The sequence below is a fragment of the Oncorhynchus gorbuscha genome, unplaced genomic scaffold (genome assembly GCF_021184085.1).
Source record: "Oncorhynchus gorbuscha isolate QuinsamMale2020 ecotype Even-year unplaced genomic scaffold, OgorEven_v1.0 Un_scaffold_844, whole genome shotgun sequence".
Classification (NCBI taxonomy): domain Eukaryota; kingdom Metazoa; phylum Chordata; class Actinopteri; order Salmoniformes; family Salmonidae; genus Oncorhynchus; species Oncorhynchus gorbuscha.
Genome location: NW_025745836.1, coordinates 130,046 through 145,159, shown reverse-complemented (window position 1 = coordinate 145,159; position 15,114 = coordinate 130,046). Strand labels below are relative to the sequence as shown.

The 15,114-nt window shown below is 42.9% G+C and overlaps 1 protein-coding gene across 1 annotated transcript; it reads right to left on the bottom strand.

Annotated features, from left to right (window-relative positions):
- Window positions 1-340: 340 nt before the first annotated feature.
- On the bottom strand, window positions 341-4,889 carry LOC124020524 (actin, non-muscle 6.2). Its single transcript, XM_046335761.1, has 6 exons — window positions 4,738-4,889; window positions 4,136-4,262; window positions 2,439-2,678; window positions 1,741-2,179; window positions 1,060-1,241; window positions 341-856 (listed from the first exon to the last, which is right to left on the bottom strand). Exons 2-6 carry the CDS (start codon window positions 4,259-4,261, stop codon window positions 713-715), a joined length of 1,131 nt encoding a protein of 376 aa, XP_046191717.1. The 5' UTR covers window position 4,262; window positions 4,738-4,889; the 3' UTR covers window positions 341-712.
- Between the last annotated feature and the right edge of the window lie 10,225 nt (window positions 4,890-15,114).

Genomic DNA, 15,114 nt, shown 5'->3' with positions numbered 1-15,114 from the left:
CCATGCTCAGTCAGTCTTCACTACCAGTGTAGGTCATGTGACAATGTGAAGACAGCACTGCCATCTAGTGGACATCATGTAAATCAAGGATCTCCAACTGCAGGCCTGCAGGTGTTACTTCCAGGACTAACCCTAGCACATCAAAGAACTGAGAGAAGAACTGAGAACTGAGAGAAGAAGCCATAAACATGAGGTTCAACAAGAGAATGTAACAATGAGAAAACCATTTGATTTAACCTGCAGTGGGTCCCAGCTAATGACAAATACATTAAGTGTGTTTACAAATCACATCATTCCCTGAAATTAAAAGTAAATTAATAAAAAAGTGACAAAACGCATATGACAAGACTTAATGTTGCAAATAGACAACAGAGTATCACATTACAGTGAACTTTTATTCAAAATGGCCCAGTAGCAAATGTTACATACAAGACTAATAGTAACAAATACAACACAGAATGTCACAACCCTAACACTGAGCCTACCCAGAAACCACCCTGTCACACCCCCTCAGGACACCATGTAGAACTGAAACAATATGGCTTTATCTCTACCGATTAGGATAGGTGGAAGTCACTGCTATTCATCTGATCATTTTAGAGCCACACAAATGCTTAGTGGACAGGGGCAAGGTGTTGGCTTCTGGACAGGAGAGCCATCTGAAATAACAGCCTCCCTGAAAGGAGTAACACCGAGGTTAAGAGTCAAGGCTTTAGAAACATTTGCGGTGGACGATAGACGGGCCGGATTCCTCATATTCCTGCTTGGAAATCCACATCTGTTGGAAGGTGGAGAGAGAGGCCAGGATGGAACCGCCAATCCACACAGAGTATTTACGCTCGGGAGGGGCGATGATCTGGCGACAAGAGATTTGAACGTATTCATTAGTAAAACAGGGAGATCTAAAGTGGTTTTATTGCAGAACACATTCATAAATCAGATTTCTGATTAAAGTATTCGGGAAGCCAAAAAGATCACATGAGAAAAAAAATAAGGCTAGTCGAGAGATGCCACACTGAATGTCCATGGGCTAAAAGTCAGAAACACGTGAATGCCCACCTTAATCTTCATAGTAGGAGGTGCCAAGCCACTGATCTCCTTCTGCATTCTATCAGCGATGCCAGGGAACATAGTGGTTCCACCTGAGAGAACAGTGTTGGCATACAGGTCTTTCCTGATGTCCACATCACACTTCATGATAGAGTTGTAGGTGGTCTCATGCACTCCAGTGCTTTCCATTCCTACAAAAGCAAGCATGTACATGTCAATGGCAGCCCCAGGAACAGAAATTAACAGGCCTACAAGTATGGCTCTTTTAATGAGGTCAGTGAACACGCAACTGGCAAGAAGCTCAGCGCTCCAGAGGATTGTATAGTGGTGAATGACTGTCACTAAGCTGAGTAACATTGTCTAGACAAGAACATTTGTACATGTATTAAAGATAGACTCCAGTGGCCAAATGGAACATTTGTCCGCTAATTTATAAAAAAATACATTTTTTAAAAAGCCAGAAAGTTGTATGTTTAGTGCTTATGAATAGTCATATCAATACATAGAGGGTGCATCTTGTCTTGTGTGACCTCTACCAAGAGGAATCATTTTCAGAGCCTCCATTTTAGTAGTGGATAGAAATGAGGATTTCGGGACTAGAATTACTATAGTCACCAACCATAGACAAATTGCTTTTAACAAAGACATTTTTAGCTTAAGTTACTCTTTAAAGACACAGAAAAACATCACCAATGAAGGACGGCTGAAACATGGTCTCAGGGCACCGGAAGCGCTCGTTGCCGATAGTGATGACCTGTCCATCAGGCAGCTCGTAGCTCTTCTCCAGAGAGGAACTGGAGGCAGAGGTATTCATCTCCTGCTCAAAGTCCAGCGCCACGTAGGCCAGCTTCTCCTTGATGTCGCGCACAATCTCCCTCTCGGCCGTGGTGGTGAAGCTGTAGCCACGCTCAGTCAGGATCTTCATCAGGTAGTCCGTGAGGTCGCGTCCGGCCAGGTCCAGACGCAGGATGGCGTGGGGAAGAGCGTAGCCCTCGTAGATGGGCACCGTGTGGCTAACGCCATCCCCAGAATCCATCACGATTCCTGTGGTGCGACCAGATGCGTACAAAGAAAGCACGGCCTGGATACCTACATACATGGCTGGGCTGTTGAAGGTCTCAAACATGATCTGGTGGAAGAATAGAAGGTGGGAATTAGGACTGAGAGACTCTTTAGAAAACAGGGTGTTTTAAACACCTATAAATACTGCTAAGAATGTGAGGCCCACCACTAATCAATACCTACCCTCAGGCAAGGTGAATAGAGTAACCCTGATGTGAAACTGCTCTACATTCTGCTGGTGGATGAGGAGTCCATGTAAATAAAATGGCTGGGTTTATTTACTACTGCCAGTGTTTATTTGCAAAAAACGTAATGCCCCCACTTACCTGGGTCATCTTCTCCCTGTTGGCTTTGGGGTTGAGTGGGGCCTCTGTGAGCAGGACGGGATGCTCTTCAGGGGCCACACGCAGCTCATTGTAGAAGGTGTGATGCCAGATCTTCTCCATGTCGTCCCAGTTGGTAACAATGCCGTGCTCGATGGGGTACTTCAGAGTCAGGATGCCCCTCTTGCTCTGGGCCTCATCTCCCACGTAGCTGTCCTTCTGTCCCATGCCCACCATCACACCCTGGGGAAAGAGACATTACGTTACACTTTGTCCCTGCACTACGCATAAACTCAATTTACACTACAGAAGTTGTTTTCATCAAATGTTGGATTGAGTTGCCTGTATGTTTCACATACACAGCGCAATCAATTTAGTGGGTTTGGGGAGGGGTGTCCTTTTCTTTTTAATGAGGCCATTTCTGGCCAATATTTGTCCATTTAGTGGACCTCTTGGCTCAAGAGCACCCCCAGAAGGAAGAGTTCTGTATAGCCTCTTCAAAATATCCCAAAGTCAAATATTGGAGATTGAGAACATTACTGTAAGTAGACACATTCTCAAACATCTAAATTCCAAAATCATGGGTATTAATATAGAGTTGGTCCCCTCCTTTACTGCTATAATAGCCTCCACTCATCTGAGAAGGCTTTCCACTAGATGTTTGAACAATGCTGTGGGGAATTGCTTTCATTCAGCCACAAGAGCATTAGTGAAGTCAGGCACTGATGTTGAGCAAATAGGCCTGACTCACAGTCAGTGTTCCACTTCATCACAAAAGTGGTCGATGGGGTTGAGGTCTGGGCTCAGAGCAGGCCAGTCAAGTTCTTCCATACAATCCACAGACCATTTCTGTATGGACCTCGCTTTGTGCGCAGGAGTATTGTTATGCTGAAACAGGAAATAGTCTTCACCCAAACTGTTGCCACAAAGACAAGAGCACAGAATCATCCAGAATGTCATTGTATGCTGTAGCGTTAAGATGTCCCATTAATGGAATTAAGTGGCCTAGCCTGAAACATGGAAAAACAGCCCTAGACTTATTCCTCCACCAAACTTTAGTTGACAATACACAGTCGGGCAGGTAGCGTTCTCCTGGCATCCGCCAAGCCCAGATTCATCAGTCAGACTGCAAGATGGTGACGTGAGTCAACACTCAAGAGAACGTGTTTCCACTGCTCCAGAGTCTAATGGCAGTGAGCTTTACACCACAATGCACATAGTGATCTTAGGCTTGTGTGCAGCTGCTTGGCCACGGAAATTAATTTCATTATGCTCCGGACGAACAGTTCTTGTGCTGAAGTTGCTTCCAGGGGCAGTTTGAAACTCGGTAGGGAGTGTTGCAACCAAGGTCAGACAATTTTTACATGCTTCTGCAGTCCCATTCTGTGAGCTTGTGTGGCCTACCACTTCACAGCTGAGCCATTGTTGCTCCTAGATGTTTCCACTTCACGATAAAAGCACTTACAGTTGACCAGGGTAGCTCTAGCAGGTCAGGAATTTGACAAACTGACTTGTTGGAAAGGTGGCATTCTAGGACAGTGCCACATTGAAAGTCAGAGCTTTAAGGCCCTTCTACTGACAACATGTGGATGAAACAGCCAAATCCACTAATTTGAAGAAGTGTCCACATATAGTTTGTGTATAAAAGTATAGCCTGTATTAAGTGAATCCAATATCCAAGAGCCCAGTATGGTTCCAACCTGATGTCTGGGTCTTCCAACAATGGAGGGGAAGACAGCACGGGGAGCATCATCCCCTGCAAAACCAGCCTTGCACATGCCTGAACCATTGTCAACCACCAGTGCAGCAATTTCATCTTCAGCCATTCTGTAAAAAAACAGAGGATTAATGAATCAAGGCCTAAAAAGCAAGAACAAAGCCATACCATTTTCTGGGTCAGGGTATATCATCAATACAGACCAACAATTACTACAGTATAAATGAGACAAATTAGAAGTCCTCATTAGTAAGTGTAGACATAGGACCATAGGCAGCTGTAATTCGTAACAATTAGTTCAAATGTTTGACCAGTGATTTAAAAGAGCACTAGTCTACTAGCAGACCTTGTAAAAACAGTGGAAATACAATAATTTGGAACAGAGCAAAGAATTCCAATCAGTCCTTTATTCTTTCTCAATATTTGGCTCCGATCCCAACAGCTCAAACACGTATTCACAGACAAATCCAAGCAAAGCTGTATTTCAAATCAAGTGATTTTAACCATAGCTAGAACACATTTAACGATACAACTCCACATTTCAGATTGGCTTTCTCAAACGTCGGGATAGTGGCGTTTTCTTACCTGTCAGTTAGGATGCTTTCTCTTCAAGAATCCGGGAATGATGTCTTCAATGAAGTGTAGCATCCACATTTCAGCAGGAGACTATATACCTCCTTTTCTCCACAACCGTGTCTCATCCTCCGCCTTCGCGTTCACCTGCTCACACCAAATATGGGCATTGTTTTCAAAAAAAGACACCGGATTGGATTGGGAGGTGTTTTACGGTGGAAGTGACCGACCGTTGTCATTCACATGGTAGACGATATTAAAGAGATTGGAAGGTAACAGGTACATGTTGGGTTAGCAGAAAGGTTTTGGGTAATTTAAAGTCAGTATCATTTGGAAATGTAAGCAACGTCGTTGAATGTGTTAGCAGGCTAACCCAATATCAAGTGAATCCACATTGTGGAAAAGACAACAAAGAAGAGGTCTGGGGAAAAGAGGTCTGGGGCGATCATATTGTAGTGAGACAAAAGTAGCCGATAGTGCGCGATCAAATGTAATACCTCTATGTGCTCCATCCCTTCGTAATTTATGAACATGACTTGATTGTTTTGTTTTGTTAAATAAATGTTTCCCAAACTATTATTTTGAAAGATCAGCTGCGTGTCATGCATCATATCTGCGCACCCTGGACCAGAGTGTTGCATCGAAAGTTTGACGAGAGACAAGCATAGGTGGGTTATGCTGCCCTTCATAGTCTGTAGACATTAATCAAATACATATTAGACCATGTCAAATACGTGACCTGTGTTTAGTTATTCAGTACTTTACAATGCAACCTCAAAGCACCTAGTATACACAGGCAGCCTAATTCTGATCTGATTGGTAAAAATACCAATAATTGGGCAAAATATCATAATTGGGCTGCCTTTGGGTAAAAATCAGGTATAATTGCTCCCGAAATACAGGCTAGCAGAAGGCAATTCTTGTAAAAAAAATAAAACTCAATGTGTGAGTGGCCTATACTTGTTTGTGGCGCTATAATTGGCTAACAGGCAGTAGTGGTGTGTGGGTAAAATCACTGGGGTTAGCCAAACCTATGTGTTGTGATACTTGCGTTGTTACCACGGGTATGACAAAACATGTATTTTTCCTCCTCTAATTACGTTGTTATAGTTATAATAGCAGTGAGGCACCTCATAGGTTAGTGATATACTGTTTGGCCAATATACCGCGGCTAAGGGCTGTGTCCAGGTACTCTGCATTGTTGGCCGTTGTACAGTATACTGGCCATATAACACACCTCCTCAGGCCTTATTGCTTCATTAGAAAATATAAAACATAGGTCTACATAGCCCACAGGAGCTGTGTAGTAGAAACAGGAGATATTTATTCTAGTACAATTAACATGTAACCTTTAACCTAAGGGGAAGAATCGGAAACTCTTTATCCAAGGGGTTATTTGTCACATAAATGGAACGTTTTTGTGACAGAAGAAGCTGTTTAGTAGTAAAGAGGATTAATGTCTGTGTACGTACTCTACTGGTCTTGCTGGAGACACTTTCACAGTTATAGTCAGTCTGTCTTCAGAAAAAATGGATCTATATATCTGTGTCATATCTATGCAAGAATTGAGTTTACCCATTTTAACTTCCTTTTCTAAAATGCAGATATTTTCCTGTGTATGACCACTAAGGGGCAATGCAGTTCAATCTACTACAGACCTGGCTACCTACCAGATGGTCGTCACTGTAGTTACCACAGCCACAAAGTAATAAACCCCGCCTATTTCTATAAAATAAATAGACAATTTTGACTTTGTGGCTGTGCTTTCTAGTGGAAACCCTACCACACAGCGCTCATCTTACGCTGCTGTCCCCCACCCACTCAGCAACAATGGTAGTTAATGCCGTTTTAGGTTTTCTGCTGTGTGCCTCATGTTCTGTGGTCAGTCCCTACATGGGACTTCATTCCCCAAGAGCGCATCAATGTGATGTGTTTCTGCAGTGATGTATTACAGCTTGTTCATAGACATCCAACAATCTGTTGCTCCACATATGGTGTTTGAGACCTGGCGCTTTGTAGGCCTACTTGCAGAGCAATCATTGTACAATTTCTCCATCCCGGCCGTCACGATTTTGGCATCTAGTCTGGTTTGTATTGCCTTACAGGACAAGCTGTCGCTTCCCTATCTCACTCTCTGACATTTTATAAACTGTTAACGAGGATGACGTGCTGGGCGCTTTAAATAAGTAATTTTAAAGGTAAATATCTCCTACTAACATATCTCCTCCTACTAACATATCTCCTACTAACATATCTCCTCCTACTAACATATCTCCTCCTACTAACATATCTCCTACTAACATATCTCCTCCTACTAACACATCTCCTACTAACATATCTCCTACTAACATATCTCCTCCCACTAACATATCTCCTACTAACATATCTCCTACTAACATATCTCCTCCTAACATATCTCCTACTAACATATCTCCTACTAACATATCTCCTTCTAACATATCTCCTACTAATATGTCCTCCTTCTAACAAATCTCCTCCTTCTAACATATCTCCTTCTAACATATCTCCTACTAACATATCTCCTCCTAACATATCTCCTCCTACTAACATATCTCCTACTACTAACATATCTCCTACCAACATATCTCCTCCTACTAACATATCTCCTCCTAAAATATCTCCTCCTACTAACATATCTCCTCCTAACATATCTCCTTCTAACATATCTCCTACTAACATATCTCCTCCTCCTAACATATCTCCTGCTACTAACATATCTCCTACTAACATATCTCCTACTAACATATCTCCTACTAACATATCTCCTCCTTCTAACATATCTCCTACTAACATATCTCCTTCTAACATATCTGCTACTAACATATCTCCTCTACTACTAACATATCTCCTACTAACATATCTCCTACTACTAACATAACATATCTCCTCCTACTAATATATATCTCATATCTCCTACTAACATATCTCCTACTAATCAACATATCTCCTCCTACTATACTATAACATATCCTACTAACATATCTCCTACTACTAACATACCTCCTACTAACATATCTCCTCCTACTAACTCCTAACTAACATATCTCCTACTAACTCCTACTAACATATCTCCTCCTACTAACATATATCTCCTACTAACATATCTCCTACTAACATATCTCCTCCTACTAATATATCTCCTACTAACATATCTCCTCTAACATACTAACATATCTCCTCCTACTAACATATCTCCTCTAACATATCTCCTCCTAACATATCTCCTCCTACTAAATATATCCTCCTACTAACATATCTCCTCTAACTACTAACATATCTCCCACTAACATATCTCCTACTAACATATCTCCTACTAACATATCTCCTCCATATCTCCTCCTACTAACATATATCCTCCTATATCTCCTCCTACTAACATATCTCCTCCTAACATATCTCCTCCTACTATATATATCTCCTCCTACTAACATAACTCCTACTAACATATCTCCTCCTACTATATCTCCTACTAACATATCTCCTCCTACTATACATATATCTCCTACTAACATATCTCCTCCTACTAACATATCTCCTACTAACATATCTCCTCATATCTCCTCCTAACATATCTCTCTAACATATCTCCTCTAACTATCTCCTCCTCCTAACATATCTCCTCTAACATATCTCCTCCTACTAACATATCTCCTCCTACTAACATATCTCCTCCTACTAACATATCTCCTCCTACTAACATATCTCCTCCTACTAACTAACATATCTCCTACTAACATATCTCCTACTAACATATCTCTACTAACTAACATATCTCCTCCTACTAACATATCTCCTACTAACATATCCTCTAACATATCTCCTAACATATCTCCTCCTACTAACATATCTCCTCCTACTAACATATCTCCTACTAACATATCTCCTACTAACATATCTCCTCCTACTAACATATCTCCTACTAACATATCTCCTCCTAACTATCTCCTCCTACTAATATATCTCCTCCTACTAACATATCTCCTCCTACTAACATATCTCCTACTAACATATCTCCTACTAACATATCTCTAACATATCTCCTCCTAACTAACATATATCTCCTACTAACATATCTCCTACTAACATATCTCCTCCTACTAACATATCTCCTACCAACATATCTCCTAACATATCTCCTCCTTCTAACATATATCCTACTACTAACATACCTCCTAACATATCTCCTCCTACTAACATATCTCCTCCTACTAACATATCTCCTCCTACTAACATATCTCCTACTAACATATCTCCTCCTACTAATATATCTCCTCCTAACATATCTCCTCCTACTAACATATCTCCTACTAACATATCTCCTCCTACTAACATATCTCCTCCTACTAATATATCTCCTACTAACATATCTCCTCCTACTAACATATCTCCTACTAACATATCTCCTACTAACATATCTCCTCCTACTAACATATCTCCTCCTACTAACATATCTCCTACTAACATATCTCCTCCTACTAACATATCTCCTCCTACTAACATATATCCTCCTCCTATCTCCTAACATATCTCCTCCTACTAAATATATAACATATCCTCCTACTAACATATCTCCTACTAACATATCTCCTACTAACATATCTCCTCCTACTAACATATATCTCCTCCTAACATAACATATCTCCATATCTCCTCCTACTAACATATCTCCTACTACTAACATATCTCCTCCTAACATATCTCCTCCTACTAACATATCTCCTACTAACATATATCCTACTAACATATCTCCTCCTACTAACATATCTCCTACTAACATATCTCCTACTAACATATCTCCTCCTACTAATATACTAACATATCTCCTAATAACATATCTCCTACTAACATATCTCCTACCTACTAACATATCTCCTCCTACTAACATATCTCCTCCTAACATATCTCCTCCTACTAACATATCTCCTCCTACTAACATATCTCCTCCTACTAACATATCTCCTCCTACTAACATATCTCCTACTAACATATCTCCTACTAACATATCTCCTCCTACTAACATATCTCCTACTAACATATCTCCTACTAACATATCTCCTACATATCTCCTAACATATCTCCTCCTACTAACATATCTCCCTACTAACATATCTCCTACTAACATATCTCCTCCTACTAACATATCTCCTCTAACATACTAACATATCTCCTCCTACTATATATATCATCCTCCTACTAACATATCCTCCTACTAACATATCTCCTCCTACTAACATAACTAACATATCTCCTCCTACTAACATATCTCCTCCTACTAACATATATCCTACTAACATATCTCCTCCTAACATATCTCCTCCTAATAACATATCTCCTCCTACTAACATATCTCCTCCTACTAACATATCTACTCCTACTAACATATCTCCTCCTACTAACATATCTCCTCCTACTAACATATCTCCTACTAACATATCTCCTACTAACATATCTCCTCCTAACATATCTCCTACTAACATATCTCCTCCTACTAACATATCTCCTACTAACATATCTCCTACTAACATATCTCCTACTAACATATCTCCTATTAACATATCTCCTCCTACTAACATATCTCCTATTAACATATCTCCTATTAACATATCTCCTACTAACATATCTCCTACTAACATATCTCCTACTAACATATCTCCTATTAACATATCTCCTCCTACTAACATATCTCCTACTAACATATCTCCTATTAACATATCTCCTATTAACATATCTCCTACTAACATATCTCCTACTAACATATCTCCTACTAACATATCTCCTACTAACATATCTCCTATTAACATATCTCCTCCTACTAACATATCTACTCCTACTAACATATCTCCTCCTACTAACATATCTCCTCCTACTAACATATCTCCTACTAACATATCTCCTACTAACATATCTCCTACTAACATATCTCCTCCTAACATATCTCCTACTAACATATCTCCTCCTACTAACATATCTCCTACTAACATACTAACATATCTCCTCCTAACATATCTCCTCCTACTAACATATCTCCTCCTTCTAACATATCTCCTACTAACATATCTCCTCCTTCTAACATATCTCCTCCTAACATATCTCCTCCTACTAACATATCTCCTACTAACATATCTCCTACTAACATATCTCCTACTAACATATCTCCTCCTACTAACATATCTCCTCCTACTAACATAAAAGCATTTTAGACAGCAGGTATAGTGTACATAGAACTATGAATGAGGTACTGGTCATCAAGAATATTCCTACATAGATCCCGGAGGAGTAATGCATTTGAGAGCAGATATGCCATTTGTCCATTGCTTTGTTTTATTAATTCACAGGTGATATTTATGGATGATTCTATCATTGTTTGGGGAATAAATAAGTTTAAATTAAATATTCAATGACATCAGCAGATAATTGGAGCTGTAATGCAAATGTGAAATCCAATAGATAATTCACTCATCCTTTACCTCCTTTTCAGAGAAAATGTTGTTATTGATCAATGAACTCGCCAAATTGTCTCAACGATCTCATACCCCACAAGGGGCCAAAGCCTCATGGATTTTGCTCAAAAGGATGGAAAACAATAAAGAGCTAGTTGGGTGTGAAACGGTCACTAATTAGTAAGGAACTCCCCTCACCTGGTTGTCTAGGTCTTATTGGAAAAAACAAAAACCCAGACACTCGACCCTCCGTGGAATGAGTTTGACACCCGATTTAACCTATGCTTCTATACAGCAGGGGCAAACTCTGGAGTACTGCTCATACACTGGAGGTCTGGAGTACTGCTCATACACTGGAGGTCTGGAGTACAGCTCATACACTGGAGGTCTGGAGTACTGCTCATACACTGGAGGTCTGGAGTACTGCTCATACACTGGAGGTCTGGAGTACTGCTCATACACTGGAGGTCTAGACTTCTGCTCGTACACTGGAGAACTGGAGGTCTGGAGTACTGCTCATACACTGGAGATCTGGAGGTCTGGAGTACTGCTCATACACTGGAGATCTGGAGTACTGCTCATACACTGGAGGTCTGGAGTACTGGAGTACTGCTCATACACTGGAGATCTGGAGGTCTGGAGTACTGATCTGGAGGTCTGGAGTACTGCTCATACACTGGAGATCTGGAGGTCTGGAGTACTGCTCATACACTGGAGGTCTGGAGTACTGTAGTACTGCTCATACACTGGAGATCTGGAGGTCTGGAGTACTGCTCATACACTGGAGGTATGGAGTACTGGAGTACTGCTCATACACTGGAGGTCTGGAGTACTGATCTGGAGGTCTGGATTACTGCTCATACACTGGAGATCTGGAGGTCTGGAGTACTGCTCATACACTGGAGATCTGGAGGTCTGGAGTACTGCTCATACACTGGAGATCTGGAGGTCTGGAGTACTGCTCATACACTGGAGATCTGGAGTACTGCTCATACACTGGAGGTCTGGAGTACTGCTCATACACTGGAGATCTGGAGGTCTGGAGTACTGCTCATACACTGGAGATCTGGAGTACTGCTCATACACTGGAGGTCTGGAGTACTGCTCATACACTTGAGATCTGGAGGTCTGGAGTACTGATCTGGAGGTCTGGAGTACTGCTCATACACTGGAGATCTGGAGGTCTGGAGTACTGCTCATACACTGGAGATCTGGAGGTCTGCTCATACACTGGAGGTCTGGAGGTCTGGGTCTGGAGTACTGCTCATACACTGGAGATCTGGAGGTCTGGAGTACTGATCTGGAGGTCTGGAGTACTGCTCATACACTGGAGATCTGGAGGTCTGGAGTACTGCTCATACACTGGAGGTCTGGAGTACTGTAGTACTGCTCATACACTGGAGATCTGGAGGTCTGGAGTACTGCTCATACACTGGAGGTATGGAGTACTGGAGTACTGCTCATACACTGGAGGTCTGGAGTACTGATCTGGAGGTCTGGATTACTGCTCATACACTGGAGATCTGGAGGTCTGGAGTACTGCTCATACACTGGAGATCTGGAGGTACTGCTCATACACTGGAGATCTGGAGGTCTGGAGTACTGCTCATACACTGGAGATCTGGAGTACTGCTCATACACTGGAGGTCTGGAGTACTGCTCATACACTGGAGATCTGGAGGTCTGGAGTACTGCTCATACACTGGAGATCTGGAGTACTGCTCATACACTGGAGGTCTGGAGTACTGCTCATACACTTGAGATCTGGAGGTCTGGAGTACTGATCTGGAGGTCTGGAGTACTGCTCATACACTGGAGATCTGGAGGTCTGGAGTACTGCTCATACACTGGAGGTCTGGTGTACTGCTCATACACTGGAGTACTGCTCATACACTGGAGATCTGGAGGTCTGGAGTACTGCTCATACACTGGAGATCTGGAGGTCTGGAGTACTGCTCATACACTGGAGATCTGGAGTACTGCTCATACACTGGAGGTCTGGAGTACTGCTCATACACTGGAGATCTGGAGGTCTGGAGTACTGATCTGGAGGTCTGGAGTACTGCTCATACACTGGAGATATGGAGGTCTGGAGTACTGATCTGGAGGTCTGGAGTACTGCTCATACACTGGAGATCTGGAGGTCTGGAGTACTGCTCATACACTGGAGGTCTGGTGTACTGTAGTACTGCTCATACACTGGAGATCTGGAGGTCTGGAGTACTGCTCATACACTGGAGATCTGGAGTACTGCTCATACACTGGAGGTCTGGAGTACTGCTCATACACTGGAGATCTGGAGGTCTGGAGTACTGATCTGGAGGTCTGGAGTACTGCTCATGCACTGGAGATCTGGAGGTCTGGAGTACTGCTCATACACTGGAGATCTGGAGGTCTGGAGTACTGATCTGGAGGTCTGGAGTACTGCTCATACACTGGAGATCTGGAGGTCTGGAGTACTGCTCATACACTGGAGGTCTGGTGTACTGTAGTACTGCTCATACTCTGGAGGTCTGGAGTACTGCTCATACACTGGAGATCTGGAGGTCTGGAGTACTGCTCATACACTGGAGATCTGGAGTACTGCTCATACACTGGAGGTCTGGAGTACTGCTCATACACTGGAGATCTGGAGGTCTGGAGTACTGATCTGGAGGTCTGGAGTACTGCTCATACACTGGAGATCTGGAGGTCTGGAGTACTGATCTGGAGGTCTGGAGTACTGCTCATACACTGGAGATCTGGAGGTCTGGAGTACTGCTCATACACTGCAGGTCTGGTGTACTGTAGTACTGCTCATACACTGGAGATCTGGAGGTCTGGAGTACTGCTCATACACTGGAGATCTGGAGGTCTGGAGTACTGCTCATACACTGGAGATCTGGAGGTCTGGAGTACTGATCTGGAGGTCTGGAGTACTGCTCATACACTGGAGATCTGGAGGTCTGGAGTACTGATCTGGAGGTCTGGAGTACTGCTCATACACTGGAGATCTGGAGGTCTGGAGTACTGCTCATACACTGGAGGTCTGGTGTACTGTAGTACTGCTCATACACTGGAGATCTGGAGGTCTGGAGTACTGCTCATACACTGGAGATCTGGAGGTCTGGAGTACTGCTCATACACTGGAGATCTGGAGTACTGCTCATACACTGGAGGTCTGGAGTACTGCTCATACACTGGAGATCTGGAGGTCTGGAGTACTGATCTGGAGGTCTGGAGTACTGCTCATACACTGGAGATCTGGAGGTCTGGAGTACTGCTCATACACTGGAGATCTGGAGGTCTGGAGTACTGATCTGGAGGTCTGGAGTACTGCTCATACACTGGAGATCTGGAGGTCTGGAGTACTGCTCATACACTGGAGGTCTGGTGTACTGTAGTACTGCTCATACACTGGAGATCTGGAGGTCTGGAGTACTGCTCATACACTGGAGATCTGGAGGTCTGGAGTACTGCTCATACACTGGAGATCTGGAGTACTGCTCATACACTGGAGGTCTGGAGTACTGCTCATACACTGGAGATCTGGAGGTCTGGAGTACTGATCTGGAGGTCTGGAGTACTGCTCATACACTGGAGATCTGGAGGACTGATCTGGAGGTCTGGAGTACTGCTCATACACTGGAGATCTGGAGGTCTGGAGTACTGCTCATACACTGGAGGTCTGGTGTACTGTAGTACTGCTCATACACTGGAGGTCTGGAGTACTGCTCATACACTGGAGATCTGGAGGTCTGGAGTACTGCTCATACACTGGAGATCTGGAGTACTGCTCATACACTGGAGGTCTGGAGTACTGCTCATACACTGGAGATCTGGAGGTCTGGAGTACTGATCTGGAGGTCTGGAGTACTGCTCATACACTGGAGATCTGGAGGTCTGGAGTACTGCTCATACACTGGAGGTCTGGTGTACTGTAGTACTG

Coding starts and splice junctions, on each gene's coding strand:
- LOC124020524 (XM_046335761.1), bottom strand. CDS start 4,261: ATGGCTGAAGATGAAATTGCTGCACTGGTGGTTGACAATGGTTCAGGC. Junction 2,180..2,438: donor ACAGGGAGAAGATGACCCAG/GTAAGTGGGGGC, acceptor TTCTTCCACCAG/ATCATGTTTGAGACCTTCAA. Junction 857..1,059: donor CTCCTACTATGAAGATTAAG/GTGGGCATTCAC, acceptor TCTTGTCGCCAG/ATCATCGCCCCTCCCGAGCG.